Source organism: Crinia signifera, chromosome 3, assembly GCF_055691185.1.
Source record: "Crinia signifera chromosome 3, ASM5569118v1, whole genome shotgun sequence".
NCBI classification, from domain to species: Eukaryota; Metazoa; Chordata; class Amphibia; order Anura; family Myobatrachidae; genus Crinia; species Crinia signifera.
In genome coordinates this window covers 198011892-198032228 of record NC_139219.1, presented here as the reverse complement: position 1 = coordinate 198032228, position 20337 = coordinate 198011892, and the positions used below count along the sequence as shown (strand labels likewise).

At 42.3% G+C, this 20337-nt stretch overlaps 1 protein-coding gene across 24 annotated transcripts in view; it reads left to right on the top strand.

Annotated features, from left to right (window-relative positions):
- RIMS1 (regulating synaptic membrane exocytosis 1) overlaps positions 1-20337 on the top strand; it is a 381212-nt gene that overhangs the window by 285465 nt on the left and 75410 nt on the right. For 19 of the 24 annotated variants that reach the window (XM_083177237.1, XM_083177214.1, XM_083177232.1 and 16 more), the window contains one exon: positions 4963-5183. The exons of the other annotated variants lie outside the window; for them this stretch is intronic. In XM_083177237.1, coding sequence (XP_083033363.1) covers positions 4963-5183 — 221 coding nt within the window. The remainder of the gene's footprint in view (positions 1-4962; positions 5184-20337) is intronic. 24 annotated transcript variants of the gene reach the window in all.

Sequence of the window (20337 nt, the reverse complement as noted above, 5' to 3'; positions counted from 1 at the left end):
CACCGATCAGAATAACCCCCTTAGTCTCCACACTCCAAGCCTATTGCCCAGCCACTAACTGGCATTGGGATAAAGAAAAACCTGGACTGCACCCATTTAGTCCTGTCGCTGCTGCTGCTGCTGCTCTAAGTCCTGATCCCAGTGGCGTAACTATAGAGGGTGCAGGGGATGCAACTGCTATGGGGCCCGGCCGCTGGGGGGGCCCGAGGTCCCAGCAGGCATTCTCTTGCACCCTCACTGTTTTGGGGTTTACTTTACCCAATTTACGTGGCACCGCTGCAGCAAAGGTCATTTCGGACTGGAGCCAAGAATGGGAGGTGTGTCAGCATCAGCGCGTCTATGTGCCCAGTCCCGGAGCCGCCTAGTGGTTAGTGTACAGACTCGCAAGATGATGATTTCATCTTCTGAGTCCGTCTCTCCAGAGGCAGCTCCGCGCGGCGCACTAGCCATGCTCCAGCGCACCACATAGCAGTCCTGCTGACCACCCCTCCTGATGTGTTCTGCAGAACAGGTGGAGATTCCGGTAAGCCACAAGCACACCCCCTGGCTCCCTCCTATATCACTAGCACTTTCCCTCACTTCATTAAATTCCGCTGCACCACGGTGGGGGGTGGGCAGGCATAACTAGCCAGCTGCAGATGCGACAGCATATATGTGAACAGAAAGGTGTGAGGGCAAGGAGGGGGGATAACTAGCCAGCTGCAGGAACACACAACAGAGTCTGTATGACTCCAGCACATAGCAGCAGGGTCTCTGTCTTTATCTCCCCTCCTCCTCTGTCCCTATGTCCCCTCCTCCTCTGTCCCTATGTCCCCTCCTCCTCTGTCCCTATGTCCCCTCCTCTGTCCATGTGTCCCTGCTGCCTCTGTCCCTATGTCCCCTCCTCCTCTGTCCCTATGTCCCCTCCTCCTCTGTCCCCATGTCCTCGCTGCCTCTGTCCCTATGTCCCCTCCTCCTTTGTCCCTATGTCCCCTCCTCCTCTGTCCCTATGTCCCCTCCTCTGTCCATGTGTCCCTGCTGCCCCTGCTGCCTCTGTCCCTATGTCCCCTCCTCCTCTGTCCCTATGTCCCCTCCTCCTCTGTCCCCTCCTCCTCTGTCCCTATGTCCTCTTCTCCTCTGTCCCTATGTCCCCATCTCCTATGTCCCCTCCTCCTCTGTCCCCATGTCCTCGCTGCCTCTGTCCCTATGTCCCCTCCTCCTCTGTCCCTATGTCCCCTCCTCTGTCCATATGTCCCTGCTGCCTCTGTCCCTATGTCCCCTCCTCCTCTGTCCCTATGTCCCCTCCTCCTCTGTCCCCTCCTCCTCTGTCCCTATGTCCTCTTCTCCTCTGTCCCTATGTCCCCATCTCCTATGTCCCCTCCTCCTCTGTCCCCATGTCCTCGCTGCCTCTGTCCCTATGTCCCCTCCTCCTCTGTCCCTATGTCCCCTCCTCTGTCCCTATGTCCCCTCCTCCTCTGTCCCTATGTCCCCTCCTCCTATGTCCCCTCCTCCTCTGTCTCCATGTCCTCGCTGCCTCTGTCCCTATGTCCCCTCCTCTTCTGTCCCTATGTCCCCTCCTCTTCTGTCCCTATGTCCCCTCCTCCTCTGTCCCTATGTCCCCTCCTCCTCTGTCCCTATGTCCCCTCCTCCTTTGTCCCTATGTCCCCTCCTCTGTCCATGTGTCCCTGCTGCCTCTGTCCCTATGTCCCCTCCTCCTCTGTCCCCTCCTCCTCTGTCCCTATGTCCTCTCCTCCTCTGTCCCTATGTCCCCATCTCCTATATCCCCTCCTCCTCTGTCCCCATGTCCTCGCTGCCTCTGTCCCTATGTCCCCTCCTCCTCTGTCTCTATGTCCCCGCTGCCTCTGTCCTTATGTCCCCTCTGTCTCTATGTCCCCTTCTCCTCTGTATCTATGTTCCCGCTGCTTCTGTCCCTATGTTCCCGCTGCTTCTGTCCCTATGTTCCCGCTGCTTCAGTCCCTATGTTCCCGCTGCTTCTGTCTCTATGTCTATGTTCCTGCTGCCTTCCACACTAAGTTAGGGGGCCCCTTTAAAAAGTTTGCTATGGGGCCCCCAAAGATCTAGTTACGCCCCTGCCTGATCCTGTTATACTACATTCACTTTATGTGGAACTATGCTGTCCCTGCCACATTTGCTATAAATAGGCAATTTCCTGCATTGCACATACAGTATCAAATCTACTGAAGTTGGGCTGACAATGTGGGGCACATGATTTATGATCCAGTAGTACATAGATTATTGTTTGCATTCATTAATGTTAAGTAGACTTTATTTGTAAATATATCTAGCTCAGAAGTTCCAAAACTCGGTTCTCAAGGTACCATAGCAGTCCAGGTTTTAGGACCAAGTGAATTTAGTAACTCGATCAATTTTATTTAACCATCTGTGCTCAGCCTTGGATATCCTTAAGACATGAACGGTTAGGGTGCCGTAAGTACTAGGTTTGGGAACCTCTGATCTAACCAAATTCTGTAGATTGGCAAGGATTTAATGCTTTTATATCAAAACAAAATAACCTGGTACTCCATTGATCAAGCTGGAAAACTACAGAAGCCCTACCAAAGGTGAGGAACAAAGGCTTTGCTCTAGTGGGGAGCAGCAGTGAGCATGTGTGGACACTAGCCTGCCAACAAACCCGCATATGACCATTGAATCAATGAACCCAACAAGTGGCCTAACACCTTTTCTGATTCTACCAACCTGCTTTTTCTCTTCAGATTCAGCTACAAACCATATAACAGACATTGAACTAAAGCAGCTCAAACATACTGTAACTTACTGTACAGTATATGAGAGTACCGATAGGCTAATAGTACTGCAGCCAAGGACAAAATAGTTACATCTATTATCTAACATAAAGTAACTCTGCATACTCCAGAGTGCCAAATGTAGTTATTTTAGGGAGCAATAATCTCATTTGTAAAGTTTGATTTGAGCTGCAATCTGTTCTTTTAAATAAAATTTGCACACAAAAACAACATGTGTATTATTTAGTTGATTTTGGTGTTGGGAACAGAATCAACAGTTATTATATGGACACCACAATGTAAAAAAGTAGAAAAGTTTGACCTGTCAGAATGTTCACAGGTACATTATTTCAACACCAATTTTAAGCCTTTCCCTATTTATTTATATTATCGACATTTTCATAACGACATCTTTTTTAACCATGTAAACATCATGATATTATGGTGTCAAAAGATGGGTATTGTGATCAAAATGATGATTACTTTGCATGGAGCTCAGTAAGCTGGAGCCTTTGATTTATATCAGGGGTGGCCAACCAGTCAGAGGTAAAGAGCCGAAAAATATCGGTAGTCAAGCTGAAGAGCCGACATCATGCGTGCGCCGAAGGCGCATGCGCCAAAAAAAGGGGCGTAGTTTATTTTGACCCCTTGGGTGGGTGTGATACAAATATGCCTCCAATAGTGCAGTGCCATATATACATATGCCCCCCATGGTGCCAGGAATGCACCACACGGTGCCGGGTATGCCCCTATGGTGCCATAAAGCTGGTATGCCCCCACAGTGCCACAAACTGCTATGCCCCCACAGTGCAAATTTCCCAGCAGCAGCACTCACCGTTGTTGTTGCTGCTGCTGCCGGGCGGGGAGAGGACAGTCTGGTGTCCCCCTACAGTCCTCCTGTCATGTCACTGATGGGAGGAGTGCACAGCACACCGCGCGTCTTCTTCCCCCTCACTTCCCTGTGACTGGGCAGTCCACCAATCAAAGCTCGCTGGCCGGCTCCTGATTGGCTGCTGGCCCGCGAGCTCTGATTGGCGGATGGCCCAGTCACAAGGATGTACAGTAAGGGGTAGGAGAGATGCGTAATGCGTGCTCTCCTCCCCTTAGAAGGAGAAGGGATTCAGGGAACCGGCAGCAGGGGGGACTGGGACGGACAGGGGGCGGCAGGCAGCAGTGGGAGCAGGAGCCTCACTTTACAAGGGGGAGAGCCACATGAGGCTCAAGAGCCACGGGTTGGCCACCACTGATATATATTAATGTGTCCATGTTACTATTGTAAAACAAAACGTTGAATATGTTCTCTTTAGAGCATGAGATTATTTGTAATAATTATCTTATTTATCACCATAATAGTGTGATTGCTAAAATGTGTAAATAGATATATAGATCAGGAATTATCATTAAGCAAAGAAAAGTAACAAATCTGTTCGCGGGGCTCCCCACTCTTCGGGCTCGGTGGCTCGCTGCGCTCACCACACTATGTAAAATCAACTCCACGCCGACGTGGATAGTGGGGTAATGAAAAAGTCGGAGGACGCGTTCCGCCGCCACTCGCCACGCTTCGGGGTGGCGTGGATAGTGGGGGGGGGGGGGGCATTCTATCTTTTACATGTATTCACTGACTTAACCCATTAAAAACATAGGATGCGATAAAAAATTGCATCGCATCTCATGCCACTAATGGCATGAGATGCAATGCGATTTTTTATCGCATCCTATCCTAATGTGAATACATTAATAAGATAGGATGCGATGTAATGCGATGTAATGCGATTTCCTTACCCTGAATAGCCCTCTACGTAAATGGAGTAGTGGGCGCCGTGCTAGGAAACCAGTACCATAAATTGTACAGTATGGTACATTGTATTTACACTACTTTGTCAATAAGTAAGTAGGTCTATATAGTTTCAGGATTATTCTTTATAAATGTCACTTTAAAAAATGTTAAATTAGCTATTAATTAATTAATAGAATAATAAGGCAATGCAGATGAATTAAAGTAATTATGTTTTAATGTGGTATTTTATAGAACTAGGGATTATTTACTGGCATTCTGCAATTTGTACACAAGCTTGAATTACAGTACACTTGGGATTCAGTACATATGGTGATTTGCACCATGTAATTAAATAAATATATTTCTACTTTTCATTCTGCATATGCAAAATCCCAGAATCATTGCATCCTTAATCCCAACATGTAGTTCATTTACACCTAGGATGCAAGGCAGACGGATGGGTTCTTCAGGGAGAATCATTACAAAGAGCACAAGTGTAAGCGGAGAGATCTACAAGCTGGAACACAATGATGGAAGCCAGTCCGACACAGCTGTGGGTACAGTTGGGACATCTGGAAAGAAAAGACGGCCAAGCTTGAGTGCCAAAGTAGTTGCCATAGTATCTCGGAGGAGTAGAAGCACATCACAGCTTAGCCAAACAGGTGAGTGGTCCTGTGTCCTTCTCTGTTGTTAATGAAAACGTTAATAATATATTGTTTGTTTAAAGTAATATACGGTATGTCATCAACTGCAGTGATTTGTCTGCAATTCCTTTGTTTTGTTATTGTACAAGAGTTTATTATTATTTGGAGACTGCTTAAAACTCCAGGAATACATTCAAGGTTAAATCATTTACATTGATGCTTGATAGCAATGGAAGGGAACTATACATTTGTTAAATCTAACCACTTTTCTCCTATAGATATTGGCTCATTCTTTATTTCTTCATTTTCTAGTTACTTTATTTTTTTGCTGTACACTGTTCAAAGTGCCTTTGGATCTTCCCTTGCAGATTTACTGCCTTCAGGAAACGTGAGGAACAGGGTTTCAAAAGCTAATGTGATGCAGACTGCTCTAATATACTGCAGAGAGTAAGGTGTTTTACCATGATTTGGGTGACAGATTAGGAAGGAAACAGCACCCGGAATTCTGGATGTGTAGCACATACATTTATTAATTTTTGAAGTGCCGCAAACACATACAGAATGTTGTGAATTACAGTATGCCAATACAATGTACTTAGATCACTGGAATAACATATTAGAACTTTGTGCCATATACCACTTTCAGACAGAAGCCAAGGCTTCAACCTAGCGTTTGGAAAACCGGTTGAATCCTGGTCCTACCCCCTTTCACACAAGAGATGGAATTCCTGGGACAAGCATTTGGACCCACAAATTTGCTGGGGCAAGAGAGCTTCTCACAAGCTCTGCTCTTACATGCCATCATACCATCACTACCCCCCCCCCCCCCTCGCCACCATTCAGTGGAGCATGTCACTATCTTGACTATAATCATACCTCTTAGTAATTCAAGTTTGGATAGGTACTTCGGAAGGGCTCTATGGAAGACCAATACAGGTGACATCTCCTGAAGGCATCCTAAATCATTCCCCCAGGTGTCCTCAGAGCTCAGCACATTCTTATCTGACCTCTTGACAGAGCAAGTCTAATGGTTGGAAGGTAACCCTCACCATCTCAGCAAGATGGTGATTTTATCTTTCTGGTCAAGATGTTTGTAAACCTGTTATATATCTTGGTTGGTTGCTGCAAATGAACACTAAGCCTTTTATGGCATGTAATAATTAGTTTCCTCTAAAGAACAAAATGAACCCAATTGGGTTTATTAAATATATATAGATAAATCCAGCCCTAACACTTTCCTGGCATGCAGCATAAATTCCTTCTGCTTTCCTATGCAGAACAGCGGGGGGTTCCCCCCAATCCTCCACCCAATCCTCCACCCCTCCACTTCAAGTGGGATACTGTGGACTGTGTTGGAATGCAGGCAGGACAGTGCCCTAAAAGTGGAATTGTCCTGCCTAAATTAGGACAGTTGCTGGCAATGCAGTAATAAATTAACTCACCCAAATGTATGCTGTATGTTTTCAGAGATTTGGCAGCATTTCTTTATCCATACATCTAGTTTTGTGTAAAATAGTTCTTTAAGACTCTTGCGGTTATTGCCCCTGGCTGTCTGTACACAGATATACAGTAATTGTGTCTACTGCTGCACTCTGAGACACAGTGCATAGCTGCACTCTCCCCCTTACTATCCTCTCTTCAATGTTCCTACTATCCAAACTGTGACATTTTTGTGCCAGGCCTCTGAGGGACAGGTGGTTTTTGTATTTCCGTACTATCTCTAAACTGAATCCCCTATCCTCCCTTTAGTGTCTAACTCTAACCTGCCCATCCGCACCCACAGTCTATCCCTTCGAGCCTGTAGCCTAACCCTACTTGCCAGCATCCTCAGAATGTCAATATTTCACATGATATCAGTTGACCGTATGACCGTGTCGGCGTCAACATTTAAATGTCGATATGGTTACTGTTAACCATGTGACCAGATAACTTAATGTACACCACAGGCTTAAGGTGGCCATACATCAGAAAGATATTGTACCCAATCATACAATCTCAATTGATTGTAAGATGGATTGTATGCAGATTGTGTGCACATTGTGTGTCCAAAAACCACCAAGGATTGCCGGAGAATTAAAGGGAAATTGGACACAATCATGAGCACAATCGATCTTAAGATCGATCTTTCGGATGTATGGCCAGCATTAGATAACTTGTTGTTTCACACACTATAAGAACTGTATGTACAGTTGGAGAGCCATTGGATGTCTAGCTCAGATATTACACATAGCTAAAGTGCACAGTGGAACCCTATTGGTCTAATTTGTTACTTGTTATTATTTTATTTATAGAGCTGCATATTCCGTTGCACCTTGCAATTGGATAATGCGTTGTGGGACAGATACAGGTTACAGATTTAATATCAAGACAAGTGTAAAGCTATTAAAGTGCTTGTTATGTGTTCCTTTTTATATAAATCTGCAAGCTAGCTAGAAATTTAAGTTATGTACTAATGTATTCTCAGGAGAAATTTTAATCACATCCAGATGAAAAGCAAATATATTTCTTAAAGACGGTTATCAAAATTAGGTCAGTGAGTTTTATCTTGCTGATGATTATATAAGTTTCAATTTAAACATCTTAAAAGCTTGGTATGTCATTGCCCAGAGCAAATTCAAGCAGAATAGAGCTACTGATGAGGACAGGCTTTAAGTGGCCTCCTTTTTAATCTGCCTTATATCTCTGAGATAGTTGACTATACAGCAGAATGCTAGTTACAGCCATAGCGATAAGGAAAAGGTAAGAAAAGTTATTTCAATTGATATTTACCATTATCTGAGTAAATGAAACATGTCCTTTTCCTCAGAAGTTTGCAGACGTTAAACTTTATCGGCAAACTGCAAAATCTCTATTCATGTTTATCCTCTTTGATTATAATTGAAAGCAGTTATATGGTTTGCTTTAACATTTGATAAATGCATGTAATCTATTCTATTTGCTAGGGTGAATGCAAACTTGTGTTTGCACTACTGAACCACACAATTTTTTGATCTACAACAAAATGTTGTTGCAAGTAGAGAAAGACGCAAGGGACTTAAAACAAAGAATTTGTAATGCACTTGTAATGGCTAATTTGTTCAAGGCCATCCTGTGACTGCAGCGGCAGGGGCAGACAATCCTCATTCTGCACTGGCAGACATTTTCAATTTACCGTGTAGTTGTTAACCCTTTGAGTGCCAAAGTTGCTATGAGCGAGCCTCAAAACATCCGCTAAAAATGCCAGCATCGCTCACAGCGACTGTTCTTTTAGTATAAATAAATAAAACCGCCAAGACAATTATTTGAAGTTTAGTTAAATATTGCACCCAAAAAAAGAACCGGATCTCTCACAGCAACGTTGGCAATCAAAGAGTTAATAAAAAAGGTTTGCTTGGCACTTTTCCCACCTATTTTGACCCTTGATTTAGTTGATTGTGAGGTACGTGGAGATTCATTTGGCATTTTGTGAGGTTTGGTTGTTTTTGTACCATGTTTTGTACTCACCTATGGGATGTTCTATTTGTTGAAATGGCATATTTACATTAGATATATTTGAGCAGAAACTTGCCAAACAATTTGAATACTATTTTGGCATGGGGCTAAAATGAGTGTGGCTAGGCAAATGTGGTTTAACTGTACAGTCAATGTAATTCAGAACATTATACCCAGTTTCAGTATCATTAAACTATGATGCATATTGTGTTGCCTTGTGCTCGGTACTGTAGATTGTTTTTGTATAGAAATGTGTACACGACCTGTAAGGCATGGAGATTGTCCCGAGCAAGGCTGGGTCTCTCTCCACACAACTCAATATTTTCCTCAGTACATTACAACATTAAAACACAGGAACCTCTCATACAGAATAAGAATAATATCTTTAAATGGACGAAGGAAGGGATTAGGAATATAATCGATGTGTTGAACCAGGAAGATTTATCGATGCTCTCTTATGAAAGTTTAAAAGAGAAATACACAGAGATGAATATCTCAAAATTTAATTACCTTAAGATTAGAAGTTATGTGACAAGTATAATGAATAGCCTGATAGGAAAAGAACTAACAGGGGGCCTGGACCTGGCAATACGCCAGGCAACAGGTAAGGGAATTACTACCGCCCTACTGTACACACAAATTAAAAGACAGGCCCAGGTGGAGGATATAAAGACAGGGATGGCAAAGTGGAGCGTAGACCTCCAAGGGCTCCCCCTCCAAACCATACTGACAGCATTTGTCAGAATTAACAAAAACCTAGGGACAGCATCATACATGGAGATGCAATACAAATTGCTGCACAGGGCATATTATACGCCAAAGAAACTGTTTCAAATGGGAACAGTCACAGATTCAAACTGCTTCAAATGCTCAATGCCGGGAGCAGACTTGTATCATTGCATGTATGACTGTCCAGAAGTGCAAAAGTATTGGAGGATGGTAGGGATACATATACAAGATAGTTACGATATCAAGATAAAGCTCACACCAGAATGGGCCATATGGGATATAAACCCAACTAACACACATAATAGACTGTCGCAAGGACAACGGAAGTTTATAGCTAAAATAGCAGCGGCTACACGTAAGACAATCCTGTCACAATGGACATCTGTTAATACACTTACAATTACAATACTAAAACCGAGAATATCGTATCTATACCAGATGGACTGGATAGAGATGAATACAGACAAAGATAAAAAAATCAAAAGCTTTTTTGACACCTGGCTTCCTTATATAAAAAATGTATCCCCCCCGACCAGAGAATTAATTAGAAAAATGGTATCAATGACATCCTGGTACAAAATGGAGGTGGAGGCCAATGGAATAAGCCCCTTCTGAGAAAGAAAAAGAACACTATATAAGAAAATAAGGGTGAAGGGAGGGAAGATAATGGATACCGGGACGGGGGAAAAGCCAGCCCTTAAATAGAAGGAGGAAAGAAGGAAAGGAAAGGGTGGAAGGGAAGGGTATATCAATCCAGCATATAACAACATAGACAATGCATGGTAAAATAAGTTTTATTAATGGATTAATTTGTGAATTCCTTTGATACATGAATTAAGAAAATATATGATGTAATGTAAAAGTTTTTAAAATTGTATAAAAAAAAAAATTTTTCTACTGTCAATAAAAAAGAATAAAAAAAAAAAGAAATGTGTACATGATCAGCATAGCATAATATATTAATGGAGGCTCTGTTAAAGTCAAGAGCTTGGGCCAAAAGACAAGGCTGGAGTAATTCCTAGAGAATCCTCCCTGACTCTCCAGAGCGACAGCCCTTCCCCAGACTCAACTGATGCCCATCATGAGAGTATTACTGGAGAATTCATAGTTATGGCTACTTAGTGTTGCTACTTAATGTTCATAATACATTATGTAGCAACACTCATCCTTTCTTTGGGAGAAGAGTTAGCTCTTTAGGAAACAAACCTTGGTCAGAAGCTCTGATGTAATAAGAGCGCCATAACAAAGGATAATGCTTGCTATCACTCGTTACTAATCTTAAATTGTGTCCCAGTCACACAGCTCCTAAATGTATTTTTTTTATTCACCACCTGTAAAACGCTTTTTTCAATAAAGTGATCTGAATAAAAACTTTTTGGGGCTTTGCATCTAGTTAGGGGGAATGTTACTTTACTGATTTGTGGAGAATTGTGGTACCTTGATGATGGGCTGCAAGCTTAAATGTCTTGATTTAACATGAACCAAATCTCCATGAGTGTATTTGCTACATACTGTACACCTACAGTTGCTGTATATTATTGTTAGTGCCGATAACAGAAGTTTTTCTTTTTTTTATCCATACTGTACTGTATATGGCATTATACAGTGTGGGTATTGACTTTACCATACAAATGAGGAATTATATGTAAAATACAAATGTATGGGCTATTACTGTCTTCATTGAGGACATTTTAAATAACCAAGACAAATATTAATTCTATGCTGGAGCACAATCTTAGTAATATTTATTTTGTACCTTGCTGGTGGTCTTTTTTTTGTCTAGTGGAGCAGAACGAAGAGTGTATTAAGGACATTTATATGTGTGTGTGTGTGTGTGTGTGTGTGTGTGTGTATGTGTGTGTGTGTGTGTGTGTGATTTCTTTGCCTTTACCTTTCCTTTACACACGTTTCTGGGAGTATACAGTATTCTATTTCAATCAGAAATGCTACATACAGTAAGTGCTTCTGTCTCGGGTATTTTCACCAGTAACTCAATTCCCTTGGAATGTGGTTGTTAGATGTTTGCATTTCTTTCTCTTTCACATTGCAGAGATTTGATCTTTACTCCGTGTATTCAGAGGATCTCTCACAACAACGTTGGCAGTCAAAGGGTTAAAAGGCCACTAATGCTTTGTGTTTCAATCAGGAGTTCCTTTGTAGCACTTTATATGCCTTGAGCCCCTCATTCATGTGTATATTCTCAGAGCCCCCTCCGGATGTATACAGGACATTGTTCTGATCATTGAAATTGATGTGGAAGTTCAGTCATAGATTTGCACATTCAGTTCTTGCAAGGAAAATAATACTTTCCTCTCTCTCTGGCTTTTTATACAGTATCCCTGATTTGTTTCTAATTTTTTTCTATTTATCATCTATATATATGTCTAGTGTCCGTGAGTCTCCGAAACACTGCCATCTGCTGGCAGAGAGTGAAACTACATCTCTTTCTCACACATGCACAAACACAGAAGGTAGCAGACTAGCTTTTTAAAGCTTTTGCTTCAAGCGGGCTTAGCTAGTCAATGTATATGTGTTCACCCTGTGACTTTGGTAGAAAATAGTTTAAAAAGTGAAATTACCAAATATTTAGACACATAAATTGTGGGGACCTCTCAATTTAATAATGTGATCATATTTAATGTGTGTGTTTGCAAATTTCTGCATGACCTATTCCACAAAAGTAGACAGAGTGCCAATATGCTATAAGAAATCTTCTCCATTCATTTATAATATTAAACCCAATATACACTAGGACCGATTTGGTATAAAATTTCATAATATTGGCTGCTGTTCCTGCTCACCAACTACTTACATTTTTGAAACTTTAAATGAAAAATGAAAAACTTTTTATTTTTCAACATTATAATAGTACTTTTTAAATGATAGTGTAAAATTCAATTAAATTATAATCTGTTTCCTAAAATTACAAATACCTAGATGGAGCGACAGCCATCCCATAAAATTGGTAGCTGAAGCACCAATTGATGGAATATAGGGGGTAAACATTAATAACTCTTTATCTAATCAAGAGCCATATTCACTGCAGATACAAAACTAGCAGAACTCTGATCCATTTCTGTATGATTGCGGTGTCCTCTTCCAATTCTTAGAAGTGGCAGTAAGTGACCGCAGTCTGTTAACCGTTCTGATGCAAGATGGAAACTGTTCTAAACCATCAGTCGGTCTTAACCAGTGGCTGCCAGGGAACCATCAGTGGCTGCCAGGGAATTTGCATTATTTCTACTCCCTGCCTTTATGGTGATTGACATCTGATGTCACTGGGCAGTGGGGCATAAATATAGTGGCAGCAGGGGGCATAGTCTATATCCAGGGGCAGGGCTAAAGTCTAGCACACAAATAGGCTGACTTCTAAGGACAACATTGGCTGCAGCCACTTGGAGTCAGTATGGTCTGACGTTAATAGTAGGGGAGTGGTTTTCCATGGCAAGTGCCCCCTCTGTTATTGCAGTTTGGGCTGAGAGGGCGTTACCTTGGTAATTTGGTGATGACGCAAGTGCCAGGGTCGGGCAGCTGTCATCAGCAGATGTCAGCTGCCTGCTCGCTTCTTGTACAAGGTAGCCACAAGTCTAAGACACCATGCTAAACATGTGCAGGGGAACTCGGCGTGCGAGGGGTGCCAGCTTTCGTGTGGGCGGCATTTAAAAGAAACGAAAAGCTGTGAATTTCGCAGCTTTGCGTGTGAACCTGAATGACCTCCTTAGTTTAAATTGCTATTTTCTCAGCCCTGATTCTTAAGATTCAAACGCCTCAAATAATGTGTTAGCATCATCATAGTCAAATAAATTGAAATAACATATGAGGTAAGGGGATATAATCTATTACCAGACTACTGTGTAGAATACAGCTTACTAATGGAGTGATATTCCATTTTCTTTGACTGGTGCGTGTTGTGAATGTTATAATGGTTAGGGAAATATGTGTAGAGGATTTACTGGGGTCACTATAATAGGACATACAGATGTAGCCCTCCCCCGCCAGCGGCCAGCTACCGCCAGGGGCCCCGTGGCTACGGAGCCTGCCGGGGGTCCCCGTCGCCTCCCCCGCCGTCACCGCCGGCATGAACTGGAGGCTCGAGAATGTGGGATAAATAAACTGGGGTCAGTGGGGCAGATGTTTTAAGCCTTAACAAGAGATAAATACAACAGTGATAAAGAGAGATAAACGTCCAGCCAATCACCTCCTAACTGACTTTTTCAAACACAGCCTGTAACATGGCAGTGAGCAGGTGATTGGCTGGACGTTTATCTCTCTTTATCACCCTGGCATTTATCTCTTGTTAAGGCTTAATATATCTGCCCCACTGTGTGGTAAAATTAGACATGGACTAAAATGGGGCATAAATTTATTAGGACACATCTGTAAACAAATCTGTGTAACCAGCCCCAGATTCTTTGAGCTGGCTGCTTCTTAAAAATTCAGAGGAAAAATGCTTCAGGTCCCCCTGTATTTAAAGAACCAAATTCATGGTCTTGGACAGGTCCTGGTTCCATACCTATGGGGGAAAAGACGTAGGGGTCCCCCATATTTTTTAAAACAGCATCAGGCTCCACTGACCAATAAGGTTATGTCACCGCCAGGGGATGTGCTTATATTGGTCCTGTTGGCTATAGCATTATCCTCCCTCCTACTAGTCAGTCCTGTCTGGGGTTTTCTGGAGAGTGAGGACCCACAATTGTTAGACCGTTTTATTTTAACACTGAACTTTAGTTTCTTCACGCAGGACTGCAAACAGCTATCTCATGTTTTTATCTAATTTTTAGTTTTAATAAAATCTGTATTGTACTTTTAAACCATAAAATCCACAAACAATGCATAATCTGTGGTACTTCTGAGTCTGTGTCAGCAATTTTTAAGAGGGGTTTTAATATAAAAACTAATTATATTACGCCTTAATTAATCCTGCTCACAATTCTCCAAATACTACTCATCTATATATAATATACATCTCCATCATGTGTGCCATGTCTGTCCAGCAAGACTCATCTGTGTATAATATTCATCTCCATCATGTGTGCCATGTCTGTCCAGCAAGACTCATCTGTGTACAATATACATCTCCATCATGTGTGCCATGTCTGTCCAGCAAGACTCATCTGTGTATAATATACATCTCCATCATGTGTGCCATGTCTGTCCAGCAAGACTCATCTGTGTATAATATACATCTCCATCATGTGTGCCATGTCTGTCCAGCAAGACTCATCTGAGTCACTGTATATAGCTGTGCATGATGTACATCATAATATGCTTGTCAAGACGAGAAGACAGAAAGGGTCAAATTGGGCCCCACGACTGGACATTTTGCGTCTTTTTAATTATTTATTCAATAAATAAGACCCTTTACCCACTAGCTTTAAGAAGCAAAATCTGTATTTTAGAAAAGGATGATACTGCAGTAAATTACAATTATACATTTGCTTAAATAACAGGCCGCTCTGAAAATGTACTGTAGCTGTGGTCCCCACATCAAAATCTAAAAATTCAGGAACTGAGAACCCTGTCGGTAATATTACTAGTTTTAATAGTAAAACAAATGACTTTGATCATTAGAACCCAATGTTTAATTGTCAGTTATTTTTAGTTGCTAACATTTGTGCATCGCATTACTGTACTTGAAGGACTGCTATAAACATACTTCCAAATAATCCTAGTTTGAAACATAGGACCTGGGTCTGATTCTGATGTGGACGCAATGGTCAATTGGAGCGATTGTTACACATTGCGCATGTGCTAAAGCATCCATGTGCACACGTATTGATTGGTCTGCAATGGATTTGTGTTTGGAGGAGTTAACAGGTGGTCAGACTAACGCAGACATGTTGAGACTGTTAAAACACTGGGCCCAATTTGGACCTGTCCACTGGGCTGAGAATTCGCAGCCCGAGCGATTATTGGTCAACAGCGCATGCGCACAGTACACAGTCCGCATGTGCAAATCATCCAACCAAAGGCAGCAAGCGAAGCCTAGCCTTCACTCCCTGCATGGATTGACACGCTGCGGTAGTTTGGGGACGGAGTTCCCCAGCCATTGGGTGGGAGGGCCACTGACGTCACCAGCAGCCTTCTTCTCACCATGGCTCTTGCAGAACCTAGTGAGCTCTGGCTTTCTTTCGATGGTGAATGATTTACCCCCTGTGTTCAGGACTGCGTACGTGTTTGCAGCCTTGCACGGGTGGGGAGGTGGGGGGCATGCGTTCAGCAGGGCGGCATTAACCTGCTTACTGGGCTCTAAACGCTCGTAGCTCAGCAAGTCTGAATCGGGCCCATAGCTTCATAGTCATTCAAGATTAAGCCTTTGCGGAGTCTCTCCCAACATAAGAGCTCTGTTCGTGTCAGTCACAGCTGGACTGGCCATTTTGTACTTCTGGTAAATACAAGAAGGGCCCATGGTTTAATGGGCCATTCCACCCTAAAAGTGAGCTGCTCAGCCATCTGGCAACAGAGAGGGTCATTCCATCAGGCCAGGCCACGTTATTTGTGGCCATCCCCCTTTGACGCTATAATGCCAGGGCTCTTTTAGAGCCCCAGTCTGTCCCTGTTGTCAGGGTTTGAGACAGGTCAGACTGTTGGGTGCTTGGGAGAGCCTTGTAGACATTAATTAGCAGATGCAATGGCAGTTGCTTCTGTATATGAATCAAGCACAAGTGTGCCACCCAGATGATGTTTTATTTTTATTTTATTTTTCACTCCAAGGCAAAATCCCCAAAATGAAACAGCTGGGTAAGGGAGTTGTGTATGGTCCCTTATCCGTTGAACAAAATAAATAATATATTTGATAGCATTTTTAAGAATAAGTTAAATCTTGTAAACTCGTATAGTTCACTAGTAAAACGAACTGCCTGCTTTATTTTCTAACAAAATCACTTGGGTCAATGGAGTGTCCCCATTTGAGACCCCCGTGGAACTGTGTTATTAAATGCTCAAAATATTATTTCCATTTTTACTATTTTATACTTACTAACAATGATCAATGTTTTGATTTCCTTTTGCTGCATTCGTGCCTTCAAGCATTTAATGTGGTATTTGTACTTTTGCATTGTACTCTTCACTTCTCAGTAAGAGAATGATAATAAGCAAATGTTCTTGTATGTTTATATTCAGCTGAAGAATTCACTGCCACTAATAGATTACAGTTCAATTCTACTAACTCATCTTCAAAAAAGATTTCCTAATAAGGGCTAGTATTTAAAGAAAAGAAAAAACTTTCTGAGTGTTGGAGTGCATGGTGCGTGTTTTGCTTTTCTACCAGGAGAACGGGAACAGAGATCACAGTGTAAATTTTGGATTTTACATTATTTTCTTAATGTTTTACTGTGCTGCCTGCGCTGAATGTTTGGGTACATTAGTCTTTGGATCACGGTCAGCACAAGTATAGTAAGTACATAGCAAACTGCAATGAATTACAGTATAACATGCAGCACTGTACAGTTTGTCATTGTATTTCAGGAGCTAATCCTCTATTTATTATTTTTCTAGAGCATTGTATATCTATCTTAATACTTATTTTTTCTAATAATTTATGTTTATATCCTGATATCCAAGTAATGGTTTGTACACACGTTAGATGTGCCTTAAGATCCTATCCACAATCTGATCAGATAGGATCGTGGATAGGATCTTAAGGCACATCCGATTTGCATCCTATCTTGACTATATATTGCAGATCTGCACTATATAGACAAGGCAGCCAAGACTTTCTGGCTTCCAATACGTGAACGCGCATCGGGATCGGATCGGGATTGCAAGGGTTAAAACCCTTGCGATCTGCATCCGATGTTGATCCGATGCCGATCCGATGTTGACTATATCATCAACATCGGAAAGGAAATCGGACCGTGTGTGCATAAGGTATATTATTAGTAATGTATCAGCATGTTTATATATATGTATGTGTGTCTATTTACAGTGTGTAAGTTTTCTATACAGGTACATTCTCAAAAATGGTCCTGTAAAAGGAAAAAGTCAACCTATTTGAAAAAGGGCCCTTAGACGTATATATGAACCTCAAAAACTGCAGACCACAATGCCTTTTTACTTGCACCTGCCGTATTTACTGTCCAGGCGCATGACTATTTCACTTTTACTTCTGTCTTTTTAAACTCTTCTCAAATCAATTTAGTCTTGGATGATATGGAAAATGAGCAGGATGGAAACACTAAATATGTCACTTCAAAGGGCCTAATTCAGATCAAATTAGTTAGCACTACACACGTAGCAACCCTGCTGTGTGATCTGTTCAATGCTAGATCGCTCAGAACACTCAGCAAGATCACTCAGATCACACTATGGGGGGTATTCAATGTCAGGGGCACGGCTGTCGAGCTAGCGCGACAGCCGTGCCCCTGTCCCGTTCTCGGTCAGCTCGCCTGGAGCTCGGCAGTCGGGATTCAATGTCCCGGCCGCCGAGCGGCGAGAAGGGGGCGTGGCCGCGAGTTGATGACGGAAATAGACGAGCTCCGGCCGGGAGCTCGCCTATTTCCGGCTTTTCTCGGCAGAACGAGCCCGACAGCTTGTGATGTCGGGCATGTTCTGCGCAAAACCCCTGTTCAATGCTGTCGGGGAAGACAGCATTGAATAGGGCCCCGCAGCCATCTCCCCCGTCGGGAGATGGCTGCGGGAGCTCGAATGATATTGCATACCCCCATTTGTGTCAGCGCTGTGTGCTGAGCGATCTGTCAGAGCCCTGATCACACTATTGCTATGCCCCTACATACACAGCGATGTAGGGGCATTTTCTAAACACTGTAGTAACATTGCTCAGAAAATTACCTGACATCGCTACGTGTTTATGCCCCATGACTCTTTATGGACATATTACATCTGCCCCACCTGCAGTGCACATGGTTTTGCCTATTTTGAGAACAGATTTGTCCTGCAATCAGGTCTGAATTAGGCCCAAAGTCCTACATCCTTCCACTCTAGTACCAGCATTTTCTTCATTTAAATTGAAGGTTCTTTACTAGTTTATACCTGAAATTAACCACAGTCTGAGGTGAAATCAGAAATGTTTTTACAAGTGTCATTTAGGGTCTCATTTGAAGTGTGCCCAGAAATGTGCTTTTCCGCAAAAGTGTAACTGGAAGGTTCAAACTGCTTCCAAAAGTACAATTTAACTTCAAAATTAGGAACAGTTTGCTGCTTATGGGGAAATGAATTTGATTGCAGTAAATTTTACCATGAAAAAAAAATTAATTTGTGTGTATTTTTGCCCAATCTTTTATTTTTTGGGGGCAAATTAACTGTAGTCACTATTGTGGAATAATCCAGGATCCAGGATAAGTTCCTGGGACCATGTATTTTTACACTTGTGGCTACAAAAACACAAAGGGCCTTATTCTAGTTCACTCTTTCTGACAAAATCTTTCTTAGATGGATAAAACCATGTGCACTACAGGGGGACAGATGGAAAATGGGCAGAGAGAAGATTTGAGTGAGTTATTTTGTTTCTGTGCAGGGTAAATACTGGCAGCTTTATTTTTACACTGCAATATAGATCTCACTTTGAAGTAAAACCCCACCCAAATCTAACTCTCTCTGCACAAGTAACATCTGCCCCACCTGCAGTGCACATGGTTTTGTCCATCTAAGAAGGAATTTGTCAGAAAGAGTGAACCAAAATATCCCCCTAAATGTGTTGAGGATTTTGTTTCACCTGCCCCTTGGCAGGTGAAACAAAATCCCAGAGAGTAACAAAACCCCAGAAATGCCGGCTATCGGGCGTTATTGAACTACATGCCTGGGATCAATTAATTGGGATAATTTACAGTGACTATTTAAATTCCTATTTGTATGCAATTTACACAGTGGGTCGATTTTTGGACAACTGCAACATGCGAGTTTTTTTGCGATGCCAAGTACTGCAATCTAAATTAAGAAGAAAACAGATTTACACTGGGTCGCTCCCTAAATTTGAAGGTGCATCACTATCTGGGCCGATGTAAAGCCAATTGGCTCCCTAGGCAAAACTTCAACCTACTTCTCCCCCCCCCCCAACCCCACACTGCCACTAATACCCACTTTCCAGCCCAACAAGTCAAAGTGTGGAGGTGACATCTTAGAAGTAAGTACAGTCAAAGGAGGGAAAGGTTACAAGTGGAGTACCCCAGGGATCTGTACTTGGACCAGTGCTTTTTAATATCTTTATTGGTGATATTGCAAATGGAATTGAAGGTAAAATGTGCCTTTTTGCAGATGACACAAAGGTATGTAACAGGGTAGACACACCAGGAGGGGTAAAACAAATGATTGATGATCTAGGTAGATTAGAGGAATGGTCAAGAGCATGGCAACTACAGTTTAATGCCAAAAAATGCAAAATCATGCACTTGGGTTACAAAAATCCAAAGACTAAATATAGTATAAATGGCACTATAATGGAAACTACTGAGGAAGAAAGGGATCTAGGTGTCACTATTTCAGGGGACTTAAAGGCAGGTAGGCAATGTAACAAAGCAATGAAGAAGGCAAGTCAGATGCTTGGTTGCATAGGGAGAGGTATCAGCAGTAGAAAGAAAGAAGTAATAATGCCACTGTATAGGTCATTGGTACGACCTCATCTAGAGTATTGTGTTCAGTTCTGGAGGCCATATCTCCAGAAGGATATAAATACATTAGAGACTGTACAAAGAAGGGCAACTAAAATGGTGCATGGCCTACATCACAAAACGTACCAGGAAAGACTAAAAGATCTTAATATGTATACTTTAGAGCAGAGAAGGGAAAGGGGGGACATGATAGAAACTTTCAAATATATCAAGGGTTTTAACAAGGTACAGGTGGGAGACATTCTTCACAGGAAGAGGAGCAGCAGAACACGAGGACATGCACTGAAACTAGAGGGAGGAAGATTCAGGGGAAATGTGAGGAAGAATTACTTCACAGAAAGAGTAGCAGATAAGTGGAATAGCCTCCCATCAGAGGTGGTAGAGGCAAATACAGTAGTACAATTTAA